We start from the raw sequence: 22,327 nt of genomic DNA on the forward strand, positions 1-22,327 counted from the left end.
ATTCTCAACTACTCAAATGTTATCTGGAAGAGATCGCTCTTTAGGGATAAGATCGCTTGTTATTTTAACTCTACTTTTAATCTTTTTTTTAATAATGTATGTCATATTCTATATTGTATTGATATATGTAGGTATATCAAAAATCGATAAATGAGAAATCCCTAATGACAATTAAAACTGCCACAAGAATTCCGGCCTCTCGACATAATTAAATCAAAATAAAAAATGCAATTAAAATAACCACTAAGTGATTTTCTAGTCGCCCAAGACTGCAATTTTCATTTGTCAATAAAGATTTAAAACACAATGATGGAATGGAAGGCCTTTTTATAAGCCTGTGGGCAGCTAGAAGTTAACCTCTACACTTTTTTAACCTCGACAAATTGGATTTGTCGAAATAAAGATTCAATATAGAATTTCTTTAGGTCTCTGTGCAGTTAGAGGTTAAATATCTCGGAGACCGAGCTTTGCACGTGAAACATACAAACTCAAAAATGCGCATTCTTGAGTGCGGTATGCTGTTTTAACGCAAAAATACGCATGTTGTTTGTTGTATGCTGTTTTATCGCCCCCGAAAACCCCCATATAGCAAATTTCATTGAAATCGTTTTCAAGCCGAGTCGTCGTTCATTGAAGCTGAGATCCCTGAAATATATATATAAACATATAAACAAGAATTGCTTGTTTAAATGTATAAGATATGTTTCTGCCTTCTTACCCCACATGAGCCTCTGGCCAGTTTTAATACCAATTAAAATTGGGTGAATGAGTTTTAGTTATGATTATGATTTAAGAGTACCTGTCAGCTCTGAGCCAGAATAAACCATATGGTCATTTGGCCTTAAGCCAAAAGGTGGACCAAAGTAGAGCATTTTATTAATTATTACTACAATAATTGAATCAGTACAACTATAATAAATTTGAGTAACTAAGTACCAATTTGATTCATGCATCTTTATCAGCGACTTTTATCTGAACATTTATGTTTTACACCATTATCATTGTTTTTTTTTTCATAAGTATCTGTTTAAAGGTTTATTAATACCTAATAATGTGTATTGTTCTGTTGATTATAAGTGGAAATTTCCGAATACAAACCGAGGCCTTATATGCTTGCCACGTCGAAAAAATCCAATAAGAATACTTAAATATATCTAATAACAGAACTCATATGTTTACATGGTTGACAGATGGCCTCAAACTAAAATGTGCAAAAGTACACCCAAGTTATTTATACGACAGCACGTTCACGTCGTAAAAGACTGCAAGACTGTTTTATAAGCAACATAAACGGAAAACCAAAATGTTATGAGAGAAACTCACACGTCAGAAAGCGTTTTATATCGCTCGCTCATGTAGAAAGCACCGCACAGACACCTCACTTCGGCGGGAACCAGTATTTTCCACTCGAGTTTCTACACCCGGAAACCACTACTATATAACAAGCCTCTTTCTCACCTCTCTAAGTCAAATTTCTGACTGTAGGATTCCACTACCATGCTGAAAGAAACACACGAATCGGACAAAGGGTCCATCAAAACACAGCCATTTTGAATCCGTTTCTACAAAATGTTACGTGTTCCACTACCGTCCAATGTTTATAAATCCGGGAAATAAGAAAGTCGACTATCCGTTTGCACTCATTTTGTTCGCACAAATTTAACACAGTAAAAACTACCACTAAACATTTCACACACTTTGGGTACGATTTCACTTCATACTTTCGCACACACCCGCTTACGTCGCGTAAGGTCCGTCGAGCGGAAGCGACGAACTCACACGAATGGAGCTGCGAGTGGTGGTGCGATGGCACTCTGCCAGTGTTGTCAGCATAAAGCTACGAATTCTACCAAAATAGCCGGCAGCAGTAATACAGACTGTTATAAAAACTGTATCTTCCTCACAGATCGTTACATTTTCATTAGACATCTTATAATTTTTATATATTGTTAATCTTCTGATAGATTGTGCTGAAAATAAGTGATGTCTGCAGAAAATGCATTGAATAAACTGTCAAAATAGTCCGATTGACTCTAAAACTTGCTTTCTAAGAGCAAATAAATTGTATTTTACACTTTGAAAAAAATCTGGGTAAGCCCATGGAAAAATACTTTACATAATTTATAGATTTCTTTATTCAGTATAATTATTTATAAAATAGTAGAAAAATTATTACTTGACAACATTTTGTAACTGTCAGACCATAGACAATTATATAGAGAAAGTAACGTTTTATCTTTGGAAAAATGAAAAATAATTATAAAAAATTATTATTTATGGCAAGAAAAGGATAATAAAAAAACCTTTAAATTAAAGTTTCACTGTTGTTTTTTAAACATTTGTTTCTCCACTTGAAATAACCATAGACAAATTTTAATAGCACCTTTGCACTGCGCGCGCGATATTCAATTTGATAAACTCGTTGCTTGGCAACGCGATAACAATCCAACTCGCACAGTAGTTTTCGGGCTTTTTTGGTGGCTGGTCGGTTTTGATTTTTGATATATTTTTACAAAACATTTATCACATACGTACATTTAGGCCTAGCTTTTTGTATAAAAACAAAATTTGTTTTTCTTTTACTCAGCGGCGGCTGCAATTTAATATAAATTCTCTGTGATACTCATAATGTGGTTAATGCGTTATTTTCGGACGCGACAAATCAAATAACAGTGTCGTGAGACTTAAAACATGTTCGTAGTTAATTTATTAGTTTCAATATTTAGTTGTTTTGTGTTCTATGTTTTGGCGGAAGACTACGAGAATGATGATAGAAGTAAGTACCAGTTCTTACAAAACTATGTGTTGATTAAAATCTAATAAGTTAGAGTGGTCAAGTGTATAACTGCCAGTGCCAACATTATCTAATACGTACTTCTAAAAGTTATAAATAATAAATAAAACCTCATGGAGGGCTTCTATTATTAGAAGTATTAGAACGCACCCTAATATAGGCACATGTAGGTACATTTTCTATTGTTTTGTACACCTATTACTGTAGTGTTATTTCCGTGTTCAAAAACATGAATGTATGATCATTCATCATTACATTGACCAAGTCAACTATAAAAAAAAAATTGGTAGCCCATGGGGCTTTATTAATTATGTAGACATACTGCCCTAATTTTGTGTAGGTATTGCATGATCAATTGATCATACGAGTTATCACTTTTCCTCGGCTATTTTCGACTTCATAACTTAAATATCTACAGACACCATATTTTAAAGGGATAAATAAGTTTAAAATTGTAAATTGTAATAGGTTTGTAGCCATACCTAACTTAATTATGTCAATCACGACTCTGTAGTCTGTTAACAGTTTGAGCAACTGTCGGCAGTGCCCTCATTAAGCGGGAAACATTTTTTTTAATCGATCAAAGGCAAGGGTCATCTCTATACGGTCGGCTGGTTCTAGTATGTCCACATCCGCTGTCCACACAAAGGACGCGCGGACGACTGCGTAAAACCACTGCCATTTATGCAGCTATTATATGCCTTTTTAATGCGATTGTGCGGCGTTATAAAACCTGGTTACTGACAGGATACATGCTCTAATATTACTGGTTGTCTGTGAAGTTATAGCCTTGCTTACACGACGACGCAACCATACTGTTCAAGGAGATAATCTAGCCAGTACTAAGCTACCTGAAATTTGGATTACACAAATGGGGTTTACCGACTGCGCCAATAAACACGGTTTGAGACAATGTTAATTTACATATTTATTATATTCAATATTTTTTTATATTAAATGCAATATTGATTTATGTAAAAAGTATATTTGCTCGTTATGGTAGTCGGAAGTATAACTCGGAAGTGGAAAATGTAAAATAGTTAGTCATGTACTTTATAGGTACCTAATAAGTAGCTTAGTAGGCATTTGTAAATTTTATTCAGTATAGACCTATTCTATTACAGATAGGTAGGTACCTGTTAGTACTTTTACCAATTATATCTCGATCATATCGATTTAAATGCAAGCAATACTTTCACACAAAACCAAAAAGTAACATATCCAATTCTCCATACGATTCACGTTGCGACATACGACTTTATAGATTAGGGCCGCAAAAGATTCGTGACGACTGCTATAAAACGAAGCCTGCTGCGCTTCCCTCATAATCTTGCCCTAGTTTAATAATGGGGGGGGGGGGGGACTACGGCGAACATTGAAATTCGAACATCCGTCCGCATCTCTACCGAACTTGCTTTTTTTATTTGTCTTTCTGGACAGGCTAAGACATAGGTCATGGTCATACTGACTCGTCTTCCGTAAGAAAAAAAAAATCTTTCAAAAATAATTAATAATAATCATAAACATAGGGTAATTGCGTCAGTTTACCGTCTAGTGTCAGTTTCCCGTCTAGTGTCAGTTTCCCTCCACTTGAAGGATAAGCAAATAATAAAATTCATATATGTATAAATTGCTACTTGCGAAATATTTTTTTTTTATGTAGATAGATAAATTCTTCAGATAACAAGTATTGCAATAAGTACAAATTTGTACAGCAATGATGTTTTATTTTCAAATTTCGTCAAGTGGACGAAAAACTAGAGCCGGACGAAAACTAGCGCAATGACCCTATATTTTTTGGGCAACCCTATTTTAAGGAATTTAATATGTATTATTAGTTTTAGTTTTAATTTATTTAGTCTATACTTAATTTTAATAATAGTTTGTATAAGTTTTGTTAATAAAAAAATTGCATTCATATAGGTTTTATAATATGTATTTTATTTGATAAAATATTAATTTCCTACGGTTAAGCAGATCAGTGAAGGTCGACCTGTCTTGGGGATCCTCTACTTTTGGTACAGTCGCCATCAGATATATCGGAGCGGCCAAGGTGTTCACAATATTTGAACACGCACTCTAACGCCTTGACAATAGAGGCGTGTTCAGATATTTATGAGCACCTTGGCCGCCCCGATATATCTGATGGGGACTGTACATACGACACGTGTCGAGGTATAGGCGGTACAGCATAGCAATTCATTATAGGTATATATTACGCGCACAATAATATGTACATGGGTCGTTCTACCGTTTCGTGCCGATTTGCTACTTTTTTGGAGATTTTTTTTATTTTGAAGTTACAGTGTAGATTTTGATATTGTGAATGTGTATACGTATTGTGTATATTATTTTGAGAAAGGCACCTATATACTAGTTATACTTTTGGAAAACAAATAAGGAAAGTAATGAAGGCATAGATGGAAATGAAAAACCAAGGGAAGGTAATGAAACACGAATAGAAGGAAATGAAATTAGATTAAATATAAATTAACTTTATTGGTCAAAATCACAGTGATAATATTTTAAACGATGAAACCATAAATAGCTTGGCTTTTAAAAAGTGGGTGCGTATCGATGGCTATAAACATTTTTATTATAATATTAGTTGCAATAACGCTTATTTAGTATAATTAATAAATGATATAACAACACTTAATATATTTTCATATGATATAAATTATCATTTGATATAAAGATTAATTGATCTAATAACATTTAGCATAACATTCTTCAAGTATAATGCATATTTTCTATACTGAATTTATGATATAAAGTTATTTCATCTAAAGTAGAATTGCTGATATAATGTATTAGATATATAATTCCACATTCGTTATTGCACACTAGAAAAACCAGGTAAGTGCGAGTCGGACTCGCGCACGAAGGGTTCCGTACCACAATTCAAAAAAAAAAAGAAAAAAAAAACGGTCACCCATCCAAGTACTGACCACTCCCGACGTTGCTTAACTTTGGTCAAAAATCACGTTTGTTGTATGGGAGCCCCATTTAAATCTTTATTTTATTCTGTTTTTAGTATTTGTTGTTATAGCGGCAACAGAAATACATCATCTGTGAAAATTTCAACTGTCTAGCTATCACGGTTCGTGAGATACAGCCTGGTGACAGACGGACGGACGGACGGACGGACGGACGGACAGCGAAGTCTTAGTAATAGGGTCCCGTTTTACCCTTCGGGTACGGAACCCTAAAAACGACTATTTCTACATATAACGAACTGCTATTTATAACTAGGTAGGTAATAAGGTTAAGAACTGCGACCCCTACACAAAACCAACCGCTACCAGAATACTAGGTTAGGTTAGGTTAAGAACTGCGACCCCTACACTAAACGAACCGCTACCAGAAAGGTAGGTAGATTTGTGTCCGTTACACAAAACAAACCACTACCTAATCTGCGTTAAACATTTACATATGTCGTCATAAAAATACCTTTACTATATTATTATACGAATAATGCTTATATAATAATACTTGTATAATAAATGAGCATTATATCACATGATCGTTATAATAAATGAGTGTTATATCAAAAGATAATTATACAAAATGATATGAAACATTTTAATAATATACCAAATGTATATTATACAAAATGAGTTATTATATTTTCTGAAATTATATTAAATGTTGTTATATTTACAGAAAATATATTAATTATTTTTATATCGATCATTACACACCCTTAAAAAGTATATCTACCCTGTTGACCTGTTTAATATAATAACCTACTTTTTTACAATATTTTTTACGATGTTTCAGTATTCCTCTTCGGTCTCATTATTTGTCAGAACTAGAAACATATAATAATGAGATTTGTAATGTAAAAAACTGCATACATAAATGAAATTAAAAAGCTTAAATTATCTATAAATTGTTATAAAAAAACAATCGTTAGTTTTGATATTATTCGGGAGAGAACTGCGGCATAATTTTAAACTTTCTAGTAGGTAAAGTGACTTAGCCGTCTTTGTAAAGGGCAGATGCTGTTTTTTTAAATAATGAAGTGGGCCAGATATTACATTTAGGACACTACCATGATAAGCCGTTTCAAAGGGAACAGCGGGCCGAAGTAAAGCTGCAGGACAGCAGAGCTTGGAGACGAACAAATAGTTGTATATTAAAAAGCAGACTAGCGGACCGCAAACACGATGTTGAGCTCTAAAGCCGTTGGAGGTCGAAGAGCGTACTCTACGAAACACCAAAACCCTGTGTAGATAGAGGCCAAGGGCAGAGTACGCCCGAATAATCAAAATACTTACTATAAATAACAAACTCCATAGGGTTATAGACTCAACAAGTCGCACTTTCGAGGAAAAATGCAAAGGTCAAGCCGCAGGAGGGTCCGAGATCACATTGGTTAAATTTCAAGCTCTCTTAGTTCTCAAGTTAGGTCTTCTATGGAAGCGCAACGTGATCAGACGGACTGGACCTTCAGCGTTTATGCGGACCTCGGCCTTTGGCCTCACTTAGCAAAGTTCTGCACTCTTACATATTGATATTTGGCCTTGTACGGAAATGTGCCCCTATCTGAAGCTCCCCCGGGCCTTCGGCCTTGCTTTTTAATACATTCGGCTATTGGTTCTTGTTTGAGGTCAGCTCCACTGAAGCTCAGTCTTTGACCTCGCACGATTGTGCCCGCTGCCAATAGTTAAAAGAAATTTTGAACAACTCATGCGGAGCTCGCTTTTCGGCATCGCTTGCATTTCGGCATTGAAACAATTTAAGATCTACTCTCCTGCGAAAGCTCGGCTTTCAGCCTTGCAGGAAGACGTGCCACAATCGGACGCTCCGAGCTGCCTGCTCTTTCTTTGCGGAACTCGCAGAAAGGGGTGGGAATGGGACGCTCCTCTCCAGTTCTAGATGGTGTTGGACCATTGTTTCATGAAATTTCTAGATTTTTCTAAAGCTTGGCCTTGAAACGGTTACAAAGTTACAAGAAATTTCCCTGATACGGCCAACTCGTATTTTTAACTTAGCACAAGAAGAAGCTCCCAGATCTTTGTGAGACCCTCCTCATAAATATGTGCCCTCGGAGGGCTCGCTCTTGAGCTTTATTCAAGGACTATAAAAAGTTCAGTATGTATTTTAATTAGCAGATAAGTTAGGCGTTAGATAAGTTTCAATAGGGTCACCTTCCAAAATGTTCCGCATTTATAAAATGTTGGAAAGATGATGTATCTATCCGATATATTTACAATATTTGCCATGAAAAAGGAGACTACTTACGCTTACGCGCATATCTGCTTATTTATATGCAATATCCACAACCAACAGGATTCCCATGACATAGTGTCGGGTGGTAAGAACCTATACCCTGAAACTCTGTCAAATGGTCTAACGAAGTCGAAAGAATGGGACATACACACGTTTCAAAACATGAGAGTTATGATTTGAGAGCGTATGTGTGCATATAACTCTTGGGCTGTCGGCTAAAAACATAAAAAGGTATCACATCTGTCATACAAAATTATTGTTCATTTCCTTCCAAACTGGTTCATTTCCTTCACTCGAAAATATTGGAAGAAATGGAGAGGAATGAATTGGAGTGGAATGAACTTTCGACGGTTTTTTTAAATTATTTATCGTCTTTAAGGCTAGAATGTCATCAAGTAAAAGTAATGAAGATATACCAAAATGCTAACCGATTATTAACAAGGTGATTTTTTTTGCAATAAATACCACCAAATTACTTAATGGATAGAAATGAGTAGTAACCATGACAAAGTGCCTTTCCGGTGAGGAGAACCAAAATTACTCGTAAATCAAGAGCGCGAAACCTTCTTCGTTGACGTATTGCGGTAGACTAAGGTAGTAAAAACAAGTAGCAATCACAGGTATTCGTGAATAAAGGCGCGTTTAGATTTGGCATGAGTGGCAAGTTTTTAGAGTGAAAATGAAGTCTTTGGCGTGACAAAATTAAAAAGTGCGTTCTCTCTATGATAATTTAACTTTAAAAATACGTACCATGTACCATTATAATACTGATTATTTGCTTATTTATAAACAATAATGGAAAGTAGGGTTTATCTGCAAATAATAGTGTTTTTAAATTTTTGAACCCAATGGTACGCCATTTTATGTCGAGGGAAATGAATTTTTCGCATGTTTTTAATTTTTATTTAATAGATCATTAGGTTTAGCTAAATTCCAAAACTGGCGCATTTTCCGTACCATATAAACATACCTTTTAAAAATAACCACATGTAAAAAATTATAATTTTAAGGCTTGATGTGGGCTCGGACACCAAATCGGCACGAAACGGTAGAACGACCCACATATATCTTGATTAGGTAAAAATCTTTGACTTCGACCGTACGACGAGAGATTCCCAGAGACAAAAGCTCTATTCAAAAATCCCAAACCCATTGTGTCGCGTAATTAATTTTTTTGCAAATATCTTAGTCATTTTAGGGTTAAAACGTAGGTTGTATGTAAGGTACAGCATATTATTTTTTCTTATATTTACTTACTGAGGATTTAAAAGTAGAGCTGAAACATAGATTGTTTCCTGGTATGATCATCAAAAGGCCTCCCTTAGTCTTCAGTCCAAAAATGGCCCGCAAACTACGTTTACTTGCCAAAACAGTAAATGAATTTATATTCGGTATCAATATCGGGGCATCGTCGAGGAAATGCGTTTCTTTTCTATACATATAAAGCGGGGGATGGCACGGACTGGTGCAAAAGTATTTTCTTGACAGCTTGGCTCGAGGGACAGGAAAACCGCGGACTTATCAGTATCGTCCGATTTTTACTAGGTCAGGCAAACGAGTGCGTATTCAGCCTCTTTTAGGTAAATGTAGTCGTAATGGAAAAAGGTGTATTTTGCACCCTAAATAAAATTCTCATATTATGGTTGAAAGTGCTGAAACAGTCGTCTGTAGGTACCTATTCTTGCTACAATATGACTGCAAACTATACGTAGTGCGTACCAAATTTTTTGTATTTGCACAATAGCAGCTTTGTATCGGTTGAAACTATTAATTTAAATATGACCCATTTCGTACCTTCTTACAGTGACAATCAATATGAAAGTCTCTAGAGACCTCATACTATTGTCACTGTGCCAAAGTACAAAATGGGACATGTCATAAATTAAAACTTTACACTGTACCAGGCGTGTCTCACTCCGCGATTTCGTCGCTTTGCTACAGGTAGCTAAAAGTACATCCGTTCGACCCCAATTTTGGGGTTTGCCATAAGCCTCGCGTGGCGCTGTCGCCACCTAGCGGCCATATCTGTCCTGATCGTAACAGACGCGTTTTGTTTGAGAGTGAGTCTTCTGTACCTAGTACTATTATTTATTCTGTGAACAGTCACAGTCATGTCACACACATGTAGGTAAGTACAGACTTACCTACATGTGTGTGGTGCTCAAAAATCGTGGGTTCAAACCTCGGTTTTGTTGTAGAGCAAATAAAAAAGTTCTCGAAAAAAATGCAATTATAATGTCTAAAAACTCAGTTAGGAATTGAGGATAGAGTTTAAGGTACACGAGAATATTTTAAACCAACAACCCGCTACATCCATCGGCTTGCACCACACAGTATCCTGCTCAGCCGACGTTATTTCAGCCAATAAAGCCTACAGTACGTCACGCGATGCATTCATGCGGTTAGCCTGTCATCGACGTTAGCTTGTTATTGAATAATGAGGATTGATTATTTTAGTCAATCGCTGCAAAACCTAATAAGGGCTGATTGAGACGGCGCGCGAACTCGCATGCGATTTTAGTTACATTGCGGAAAATGAGTTACGTCCAATTCAACCGACCGATCAAAACCCGCAATGTATCGCATGCGAGTTCGCACGTAGTCTAAATCAGCCTTAACTGCGATTAGATAGGGCTAACACGACTAGATACCCGAACAACATATTATACTGAGTAGGTATTTAAACTGTACCTAACAAGTTTTGTTTACTGATGGACAAAGGGAGGCCATGGGAACTCTGTGATGAAACAACGCAACCTAGTTGTGCTTTGGGTTTGATTAGCAATGTTCAAATTGCAGAACATTCCCAAAAAGCGGAAACGTTCTCGAGAATGTTCTCAGAACATTCCTGCAACATGGAAATTATTGTTTAAACAAGAGAATATACTTGAAATAAAGTTTAAATAGGCATAACTTAAAACTAAATGTTATTATGCATATATTATTGTCTATTACAGTTAGCTATTTTGTTGATGTGATAAATTTACCAATAAGTTGCTTAAATTCTCACTGTATATCAGAGAACTTTTCGACTTTCGACAATATTTTCCAAAATTTCTTTTTTTGTTTCATTAGAATCTAGAGGCCTCTATCTCCCGCCATGCCAAATCTCAGCGCGCTCGGACCAACTTGAAAATAATTAAAAAAAAAGTCGGCCATTTTTTTTTAAATGCAGATTGTTTTGTCTCGGGGCCCTCTATGACATTTGGTCGAGCACCCCCCACCTATCACGCACCGTTTAAAAGTTGCCATACAAAATAAAAGTGGCCAGTTTTCCCGCAATTGTAGCATTTTTCCAAAAAAAAATTTTTCATAAGTATCTAGGGGACCCCGAGATTTCGTGACCAAAATTTCAGCGCGCTAGGACAAAATTAAAAAAGTAAAAAAAAAGTCGGCCATATTTAAAAAAAATGGCGGCGTCAAGAACTGCCAGGGTCCCTCTATGACATTTGGTCGAGCACCCCCCACCTAAGTCTGACCGTTTGGCCGGGCCGTCATACATTTTTCTGACCGGAAGCGGACGACCAAAAGTCGGAATTTTCTGGGGGTAAGGACTACACCTAAACTATCGTGAATATTCATGGTATAAACTACGATAAATAAATAAATTCTCGTTCTTGAGAACATTCTCAGAAGTTACCGAGAATTTCTCATGTGGAAAGTTTCGCAATTTTGGAAAGTTCTCGTGCGTGCATTGCTAGGTTTGATAGAATTGTCACCATGAGTATTGAGTTGCCTGTTCTAAGAAAAGTAGAGTCAGTAATAAAAGCTTGTGTCAAAAATTAAATTTTTGATAGACTACTTATTTCTTATCAGTTAAAACTTACTAACTCGCTTTTCCCATTACCAGTGTACCTCCTGGTAGCCCCGGACCAGCATGAGCGCACGCCACGCCTCGAAGATTTCTTCTGGACAGGTTCTGGAGATGGGCCGCCTCCTCCGGACTCACCCCTGCCGGAGCCTTCTCAGCCCACACCGATTGTGCAGACAACTACGGTCCTTGCCACTGTGTACCTGGATTCGTTTCCACCTCAGGTATTTTGTGTCCCTATTTAAAGTATTTGAGCAGGACCCCTATTCGACAAGCGACGTTTGACGTATCGTGTTGATCTCCCGTTGATGTGGGAAAAATCATAAGTTTTCGAATACGTACAATGTCAAAATTTGACATTAACAATCCACAGTTAGGGTGACAAGCAAACCAAACCGAACCACCCTTAGTTTAGAGTGGAGTTTTGGTTGTACCAAATGATAGTATCCACCGTTGATGGAATCATAAGTATCATAACTCAGTATGCGATAAAATCAACTGTTGATTTGACGTGGATGCGAAATCTGACAGTTGTACGTGTCGAATTTGGCCCCAGTTCATGCGTAAGTTTTGAGGATTCAAAGGCTGAGGAAGTGGATTGCGTGAGAAGCAAACAAAAAAGTCCTTTTTCTATGGAGGCAAGGGTTTAATATCCTCGGAGCTCGCGCACATCTCTCGACTCGTATTTCACGTCCCTTTTACTCTGGGGAGAGCCAGAGTAAATGTGGCGCAGCACAACATACCCAGCTACATGGAACTTTGATTCACTCTTTATACGTAAAATAACACACATCTCTGAGGAGGAAGTGCTTCTACTTTTCAAGTAAACAAAAGACTGACAAAAGAGAAATTTTAATGCATGGCGCAATTTGTTCTTTACCTGACTGGATTTAGAATTTCCCTAATGCACCCTGAGGCAATTAGAGCATTTTCTACTGTTCTTTAGTGCCTTATTCTTCATTTATATGCCCATTGGATAAAACTCACTCTTACACTTTAAAATTAATAGGGGAGAGAGCCTTTAATATAACCTCAAGAATTCCGACCCTGGGTTATGGGACCATTTATGGGTTAAATACAATTTATAATACAGGCGGTGACCGACAAAACAACAGGAGAATGTGTCCTCAACTGCGGAGAGCCGGTTCCCCCAGGCAGTTTGGAGCCAGAGATACCAGAGGATCGACGGTATTGGCTGCTGACTGTCATACAAGGATCCACCCCTGACAGTCTGCAGTTGAGGCTGGCTAGGCTGTATCAAAAGGCCTTTCTAAGGTAAAAATAATATTCATTTAATTAAAATAACCTTATAACGTGTTTTCGCGTATAAGTATTGTTTTAAATTCACATCCCAACGCTTTTACAATATAGATGTGCATTTCGTTTATTCAGAAGAAGTATTTTAAGTGAGCAAATATTTTTAATAGCCTACCTCTATTTGATTTCCCATCTTTCTCACAACGCATGGCGACCCTGCAGGGCTAACGGATTTTGTTTGGGGTTAGTTAAAAGGAGAATAAACTTACGTATCAAACTAACGGCATAGCCTCGTGCTGCGTGGTTGTAATTTAGAAATTGACTTCAACTATAATGTGACATGACATGATACTTTCTTCGTTTATTTAACTATCTTTGAAATATTTCAGACAACAAGAACGCCATCTGGGAATCATAAAGTCTTTAGACGCCCCGCAAACGAGAAAGAAACACGAAGTGCATTCATTTGTAGTTAATAAAGACGATAATCAAATCGCTGCTTCCAACACCCCCCTAAGATACCTCGATAGTTCTACGATAGTTCCTTCCATGACTGAAATTGTACAGCCAACAAAAATAATAGATTATTCTAAAATAGACATCCCTATTGAAAACGAAAACCTTACCTTAAAAGAAGATATAAAAGCAACCAGGCTTGCAGACGTTGAATCATGGATCTTAGTTCCTCCTACGGTAGTAGTAAGAAAGAGAGAGGTATCAGACCAAGAAGAGGGAGAAAGTGAGAAGGGGGAATTAATAGATATTCCTTTAGAAGAAGAGAATAGCAATGAGACGATGTTGTTTAAAAGAGAGATTATAAAACCGGAGCAGCAACCACCAGTGCAAGTCCACATCCAGAATATAACTGAGGTAAAATAGATTTACATTTTAAAATCTATCATAGGTACGAGAAAGGTGTAGAGATCAAAATTTAGGAAAGAAATCTTGACCTTTTTGGGCAGGATGGAAACTCTCCCAACGTCTCTCAAAGCTAGTCGAGTTTACGGCAGTGCCGGGTGCAGGTTAAAAAGCAAATTGGGCCCATGAATTGTTTTAATTTTGTTGGACGAAGTGAACGAAAGGTTTTTTACGGGCACAATGCGCAGGGTGCGTGGAGTCCTCAAACGCCCGTGGCATTGCTACTTTTGCCACGTGGCTCATCCGCCACTGGTTCATTGACGGAGAGGGATTTTTATCTCCAGAACTTTGAATTTTCAGTTCACAGAAGCCCTTTGAATTTTCAGTTCACAGAAACGGGCAGCGTCCAAATCGTGTACGTGGTACTTGTGGGCGGTAGAGCGGTACCTGCAGCAGTAGCTGCCAGGGATATGAGACTTGTACGTGACGCCGAAGTGGCCAGGGAGTTGGGAGCCGTAGTCACTACTAAAGCTGAGCGTGAGTAAAGCTCAAATGACACCGATCTGACTGTATCTAATTTGGTCACCGACTTTTATATTAGGTGTGTGTGTGTTAACTTGAGGGCTAAACGAATTTAGGCGTTTTGCCTCGATGCCTTTACATTATAGAGGCAATACCTACACTTTATACACTATATCGAATCAAACGCAATTTTAAATCATTTTTAGCTCTTAAAGGAACATGTACCTACCTTTTGGCCAATCCCATGGTACAATAATATAATTAATATACTCCGCCTGGTACTCTCTTCCGACCACGTGACTGACACAAGCCTACGTCATCATGCGGCAGCGCTATATAATAATATGCAATAGCGCTATACAAAGTGGCAATGTTATTGTGACGTAGGCTTGTGTCACTCTAGGAAGAGAAGACTGTTTTATTAGACTATGGCCAATCCATACACATATACACTTATTCCTTAGTTAGGCAAAACTTTCGTAAAATTACAAATCAAGCCATTTCAGCAGCGTATCTGAAGGCGGCCGAGGGTCTGGAAGGCGAAGCAGCAGTGAGCGGTATCCACGGCACGGAGCTGTGGGCGCTGGCAGTGGGAGCCACTATAGCGGTTCTGCTATTGTTGGTGCTGTTTGTGCTGCTGTGTTTGGCTCAGAGGTGAGGTTTCCTGTTAATTTAGATACTGAATATAGTTTTTATTTTATAAATTTTTTATTTCATTTTATCTATTGTATTTACCACTTCTGTTCACCTCAGCGCCGTGGCCTTATAGAAGTCTAAGCTAAGTTGACGTTAGGCACTTTAGACGGTTAATCATGGCTTAGGCCCACTTGCACCATTCCACTAACCCGGGGTTAACCGGTTAAACCTGGAGTTACCTACTATTGGTTACCAGTACTATTTGACACTGGGTTGACGGTTAAACCGCTTAATCCCGGGTTAGTGGGATGGTGCAAGTGGGCCTTAAAGTCTTGACAAAACCTTCTTGCTATGGTAGTCCGTTACCTGAGAATTTTTTTTCTTAGTTGATGTATATTATTTATTTTTTAGGCGAAAAGCAATCAAATCGGCAGCCTCCCTCCGAGCATACAGAAATGAGATGTTAAGAGAGGCGGAAAGGAATCAATTGAAACAAGTTCACGAAGAAAAAGATGGCAGGGTAAGCATTGTTATCATCAGCTACTTAAATTCTGTCTTCAAGGGAAATCTGCTTGATATGATGTCACTTTTTTTATATTTTTCAGTTGATAAGCGTAGTGTCACCTAGCAGAACAAGACCTAGTAGCACGTTGCTACCCATTTACAGAGCGGCGAGTGCTTCGAGGTGAGTTCATTTATGATTATCCAATATATTTCCAATCATACTTCACATGCATAAAGACTTACCCTGTGCCAAAGACAATCCTGTGCTTTAGATTGCAAAATTCTATGGTATTTAGATTTATCTGATTCGTGTTCAGAAGCTTAAAGTCAATTAAAGTATGGGATAGTTGTGTGGTTTTTGCTCTCCCTCTAGCTACTTATCCTAATATTAATGGTCCTTCGAACCGTATCATTTAATGTTATGAATAGCTGGGGAGAGCAAACACCAAACGGCTGGCTAACACAATTGACCGAAATAAAAGCATCATAAAAATTATCAAGAAAATATACATAGAGAATATAAAAAGCTAAACTAAGAGTAGCTATACGCTACGTGTGGTTTTAGATCTCAACAATAGTCGACAATAAAGGACCCTCACTTTGTTCCAGTGACATTGTTGAAGGGAAACTTCTAATTTACTGATCAATCACTAATCATTTTAATTTCCAACAGTTCATCCACAACATCTTCCGGAATATCCGAAGACGTAGCAACCGTGCGTCGTAGACAAAAGAAACCCCATGCGTTGAGAATGCCGCAGAAGAAGCGTGTTGGAACTACGGATAGTTTGCTAGAAGCGGCTGGCTTGGACAGTTCAGATAGTGGGCAACCTTCTGCTCCGCAGACACCGACATCCTATCTGTCGATGCCTTCAGTTAACTCGTTTCCAAGGTAAGTCTTGTAGCTTTGGCATTGTTAAGGTCTCTAAAGCACAATGCCAAAACTCAAAAATTGCAGACTGCTTTAGGAGTATCAAATCAGTGTTTAGGGTGTTGGAGACTGAAACCCCAAGCTTTGAGAATGCCGCTAAAAAACCGTGTTGGAACTACGGATAGTTTGCTAGAAGCGGCTGGCTTGGACAGTTCAGATAGTGGGCAACTGCAGCTCCGCAGACACCGACGTCCTATCTGTCGATGCCTTCAGTTAACTCGTTTTCAAGGTAAGTCTTGTTAGTGATTGTTAAGGTCTCTAAAGCACAATGCCAAAACTCAAAAATTGCAGACTGCTTTAGGAGTATCAAATCAGTGTTAGGGTGTTGGAGACTGAAACTCCAAGCTTTGAGAATGCCGCAGAAGAAACGTGTTGGAACTAAGGATAGTTTGCTATAGAAGTGGTTGGCTTGGACAGTTCGGATAGAGGGCAACCACCGACTCTTACCTGTCGATGCCTTCAGTCAACTCTTTCCCAAGGTAATGCCTGGCAAGGATGCCACTAGCATTATTAAGTTCTCTAAAGTACTACGCCGAAAACACAAAAATTACAGCCTGCTTATAGGAGTGTCAAATCCGGTGTTAGGTCGTTGAAGACTGCAATGCCACATAAAAAAACGAGTTGGGAACTACAAGGATTTCGGCAGTATTGAGTGTGTTGAAAATAGAAGCCCCATGCGAATCAGGACGGAGGATAGATGATCGAAGCAGCTGATGATGTAGAGACAATACCTATGTGTTCTCGTAACTTTCAAACAAACAATGTATTCCGTCGTAACTGTCCGCCACACAGCAAGTTGAGATGTCCAATGCATTGCAGCGGATTACGGCCTTTTGATGACCTATTAAGCAATCTACACCATGGTGCCGCATCCACAGTAATTCCTTCCTTTTCCTTTCCAGGGTTTTGAATTCATTAGATTCCAAAGGTTTTGGTTGTGCAAGTTTCACATTTCTTTTAAACATCATCATCCTTAACAATTCATTTTCCAGAGGCAACGTAGTGGAACCCCTCTCTCGCATCCTTGAACCAGTATCAGTCCGTCACCTTGACATTGACTCGCCAGTCACCAGTCCGAAGAGAGCTGCAGATGCTGTGCCTCGTCGCCAGATGGCATCGCAGTTGGTTCGGCTGGGAAGCATTGACAAAGACCCAGGGGTTATCGGGCCTTTGGTGTGGGACCTACACTGCCAGAGGATTAAGGATGGTATGAACAATAATAATTTCAGCTGCCATACAAATCTCCCACGCATCTTCAAAACGATTTGTCGTGAGCTGTCGTGATGACCTAAATATATCAAATCAATCAAATCTAAAAACTAGGAGCTAATTTCATGGATCAATCAACTGGGTCGAAGATATTGGCCATTTTTAGCTACAAATGGAATCATCTCAATCATCTGACAGCCTTTACTTTTCGCAGTATCGAAACCGCCAAGCCCAGCTAAGTCTGCCACTCCCCGCAAAGATTCTCGCATGCGACAGAGATTCAACGAGCTAATGGATGATGCCTTCACTCTCTTCGGTAGCGCTGGCTCATCCAACTCCCAGGATACCTATATCGTTGAGAAAAAGAAAGGTAAGGTCTTAGTCCATCTAAGTCTGCCATACCACGTAAAGTCTCTCGCATGCGATAGAGATTCAAAGCTTATGGATGATGCCTTCACTCTCTTCGGTGGTGCTGGCTCATCCAACTCCCAGGATACCTATATCGTTGAGAAAAAGAAAGGTAAGGTCTTAGTCCATCCAAGTCTGCTATACCAAGTCTCACGCATGCGATGGAGCTTCAAAGCTTATGGATGATGCCTTCACTCTCTTCGGTAGTGCTGGCTCATCCAACTCTCAGGATACCTATATCGTTGAGAAAAAGAAAGGTAAGGTCTTAGTCCATCCAAGTCTGCCATACCACGTAAAGTCTCTCGCATGCGACAGAGATTCAACGAGCTAATGGATGATGCCTTCACTCTCTTCGGTAGTGCTGGCTCATCCAACTCCCAGGATACCTATATCGTTGAGAAAAAGAAAGGTAAGGTCTTAGTCCATCCAAGTCTGCCATACCACGTAAAGTCTCTCGCATGCGACAGAGATTCAACGAGCTAATGGATGATGCCTTCACTCTCTTCGGTAGTGCTGGCTCATCCAACTCTCAGGATACCTATATCGTTGAGAAAAAGAAAGGTATGGTTTTAGTCCATCCAAGTCTGCCAATATCACGTAAAGTCTCTCGAATGCGACAGAGATTCAACGAGCTTATGGATGATGCCTTCACTCTCTTCGGTAGCGCTGGCTCATCCAACTCCCAGGACACCTATATCGTTGAGAAAAAGAAAGGTAAGGTCTTAGTCCATCCAAGTCTGCTATACCAAGTCTCACGCATGCGATGGAGCTTCAAAGCTTATGGATGATGCCTTCACTCTCTTCGGTAGTGCTGGCTCATCCAACTCCCAGGATACCTATATCGTTGAGAAAAAGAAAGGTAAGGTCTTAGTCCATCCAAGTCTGCCATACCACGTAAAGTCTCTCGCATGCGACAGAGATTCAACGAACTAATGGATAATGCCTTCACTCTCTTCGGTAGTGCTGGCTCATCCAACTCCCAGGATACCTATATCGTTGAGAAAAAGAAAGGTAAGGTCTTAGTCCATCCAAGTCTGCCATACCACGTAAAGTCTCTCGCATGCGACAGAGATTCAACGAGCTAATGGATGATGCCTTCACTCTCTTTGGTAGTACTGGCTCATCCAACTCCCAGGATACCTATATCGTTGAGAAAAAGAAAGGTAAGGTCTTAGTCCATCCAAGTCTGCTATACCAAGTCTCACGCATGCGATGGAGCTTCAAAGCTTATGGATGATGCCTTCACTCTCTTCGGTAGTGCTGGCTCATCCAACTCCTAGGATACCTATATCGTTGAGAAAAAGAAAGGTAAGGTCTTAGTCCATCCAAGTCTGCTATACCAAGTCTCACGCATGCGATGGAGATTCAAAGCTTATGGATGATGCCTTCACTCTCTTCGGTAGTGCTGGCTCATCCAACTCCCAGGGTACCTATATCGTTGAGAAAAAGAAAGGTAAGCTCTTAGTCCATCCAAGTCTGCTATACCTTTCTCACGCTTGCGATGGAGATTCAAAGCTTATGGATGGTGCCTTCACTCTCTTCGGTGGTGTTGACAAATACCTATATTGTTTAGAAGAAGAATGGTAAGATTATGTCCTGTTTATCAAAAGCTTGTAACTTGTAATACAGGTGGAAGTCACTTTTTGATAGCTTTTGTTAGAAAGGGACTTCCGCTTGTATTACAAGATTTACAAGTTACAAGCTTTTGTTAAACAGGGCACTGGTCTAGCCAATTAATCATAGCCCGTAAATAATTCTCGATCAAATGCGCAATCGATGGAATCGAATGCTAAAAGGAAGCCAATGATACTGATCTGACGGTTCCCTGCTATTTGGACCACCTTGCTGGGGGTGTCTTTGGTTCTGGTTGGTTTGTCTGCCCCAGTGGTCATCGGGTTTAAGAGCAGCAATGTTTTATAAAGTATTTCAATTAATTGAATTTGAATTTAACGAAATCTGTGTTGTTTTCAGAAGGAGAAATAGCCCAGGCGCGAAACGATAACGTTCGCCTGCCTGGTTCCCCGTATACTGCCTTAGACACCGTGCGGGGCCGTTCGGCTGGTGCTGGGTAAGATTCGTAATTTTGATTAACTTAATCAAAGGCTAAAAGCTAAAACTCGACCAATAATGTAGGTACCTACCTAGGTAGGTACACGAAGGTATTAGACACGACACGACAGTAAATAGTTGCTATCTACTATTATGTAAATATGGGCCATTTATGTAAATATGGACTGTAACTAACGGATAGAAGGTACAGAATTCCTTTGACTTGTACGACACGAATTGTGAGAACATTATATAATTCATATCGTATCTAACGGCCGCAGTTCCAATTTGCGGTACGTTTGAGATTTGACCCTTCTAATATTCAGTAGCTGCACGGTAGTGACTCGACCTTTGTTTATATATACATGTGTGTTTATTATAAGTGTATTTTCTGTTTAGAAGGTTTACATTCCTTCGACACCTACCAGAAACTGCGTGATATGATAATTATGAACTGTACCAAAACTCATTCCAGCCGCGGAAGCACAGCAGCCACTATAGAGGCGCGCTCGGCGCGGCCGCGCACGTCGCAGCTGCGCGCCGAGCGCCGCGCGCCCGCCAGCGCGTGGGGCCCTACTCCACCATCACACGTAAGGTTTACACTTTATAATCCCTTACACATCGACATTGATCGGTCATTGAGTCATCCCGTGGGTCCAGTTTAACCGAACCGTCTGTCTAGATCAGTGATGGGCAAACTTTCTTCATGGGGGGCCAGAAAGTTTAGGAAATTTAAGTGGAGGGCCAGAACTGTAGCCAAAATTTATTTTAATTCGTGATAATCGTGGGCCGATGCCATATACTAAGGTCGGAGATGGCCCGCGGGCCGTACTTTGCCCGCTAGTGGTCTAGATATTCTTTGACTGCCAAAGATGCTCACAGGCATGCACTGTTAAGATAAACGTACTGGTGCTCGACGCGGTCCCAGTACAGTCCCCATCAGATATATCGGAGCGGCTAAGGTGTTCACAATCACTTAACTCACTCAAGGTGTTCTGAACACGCACTCTAACGCCTTGAAAATAGAGGCGTGCTCAGATATTTGTGAGCACCTTGACCGCTCCGATATATCTAATGGCGACTGTACATGTCATCTTGAAACTTTAGTCATTGTCATAGAGGTGACAGCAAGGTGTCATCTATTGGGCATTAGCATGTCGAACACTAGTACGTTTACCTTACATGCATTCTGTCTGAAATGGTTTACAGTGGCGCATATGGTTTACGGTAGATATGACTTGGCAGTCAAAGGGTTAAAATATTCATTAGCATAAAAAAAGAAACAAGACACAGAATAATTGTATCAAAAGTTTGATAGTAAATAGTGTCTATGGGATGACAACTTTTTTTCTCGTTGTACAGTCCCTAACCCGTCTGCCGGCGGCGCCCACGGTGAACCCGGCGCTGGTGCTGGCGCGGCCGCGGCTGCCGGCCGCCGACCCCGCGCTGCCCATCATATCAGCCATCAAAACAGAAATACAGCGCGTACGAGAACAGCACAAACCTGACTAAGGTCACAGAATAAAACTAAATAATAGTACAGTCATCAGCAATAGTATCTTACACAACTAGGGCCGCAAAAATATATGACGCGCTCTTATTGCGCTCCAAATAAGAACGTGTCACATATTTTTGCGGCCCTAGTTGTGTAAGATACTATTGCTGATGACTGTACTAGGTACAGAAGACTCACTCTCTAACAAAACGCGTCTGTTACGATCAGGACAGATATGGCCGCTAGGTGGCGACAGCGCCCCGCGCGGCTTACGGCTAGCCACCAAAATTGGTGTGGAACGGATGTACTTGAGCTACCTGTTGCAAAGCAACGAAATCGCGGAGTGAGCCACGCCTGATAAGGGTCGGTTGCACCAAACCGTCTGTCTACATTTACGTTCGCTACATTTTATTGTATGGAAAGTTTCATACTACACTCTGATTGACGTTAACCTTTTAGACGGTATCGTCTTGGGTCGTCCCATTCGTTTTTCGTCAAGTTCTTAAATTAGTCCTATTCTGCTTTCGTCACTCATTCTACATTCGTCACAATCGTCGGTGGCTTTCTTCGAGCAACACCGGCTTCCGACACGTCGGGTGGCTTTCAATGTAGAAT

At 39.5% G+C, this 22,327-nt stretch overlaps 1 protein-coding gene across 1 annotated transcript; it reads left to right on the plus strand.

Annotated features, from left to right (window-relative positions):
* Window positions 1-2,402: 2,402 nt before the first annotated feature.
* LOC134670940 (uncharacterized) lies at window positions 2,403-21,729 on the plus strand. Its single transcript, XM_063528774.1, has 14 exons — window positions 2,403-2,776; window positions 11,883-12,067; window positions 12,937-13,118; window positions 13,490-13,970; window positions 14,345-14,495; window positions 14,987-15,134; window positions 15,528-15,636; window positions 15,722-15,801; window positions 16,294-16,512; window positions 17,544-17,758; window positions 17,975-18,130; window positions 20,140-20,236; window positions 20,693-20,807; window positions 21,580-21,729. The coding sequence occupies exons 1-14, from the start codon at window positions 2,692-2,694 to the stop codon at window positions 21,727-21,729; spliced, it is 2,373 nt and encodes a 790-aa protein (XP_063384844.1). The 5' UTR covers window positions 2,403-2,691.
* The last annotated feature ends 598 nt before the right edge of the window (window positions 21,730-22,327 follow it).

This window comes from Cydia fagiglandana, chromosome 14 (genome assembly GCF_963556715.1).
Source record: "Cydia fagiglandana chromosome 14, ilCydFagi1.1, whole genome shotgun sequence".
Lineage (NCBI taxonomy): Eukaryota > Metazoa > Arthropoda > Insecta > Lepidoptera > Tortricidae > Cydia > Cydia fagiglandana.

Bases quoted from the DNA above. Each gene is read 5' to 3' on its own strand.
- LOC134670940 (XM_063528774.1), top strand. From the start codon at position 2,692: ATGTTCGTAGTTAATTTATTAGTTTCAATATTTAGTTGTTTTGTGTTC. The intron at 2,777-11,882 runs GTAAGTACCAGT...TCCCATTACCAG, and splicing joins CTACGAGAATGATGATAGAA to TGTACCTCCTGGTAGCCCCG. The intron at 15,802-16,293 runs GTGAGTTCATTT...AATTTCCAACAG, and splicing joins AGAGCGGCGAGTGCTTCGAG to TTCATCCACAACATCTTCCG.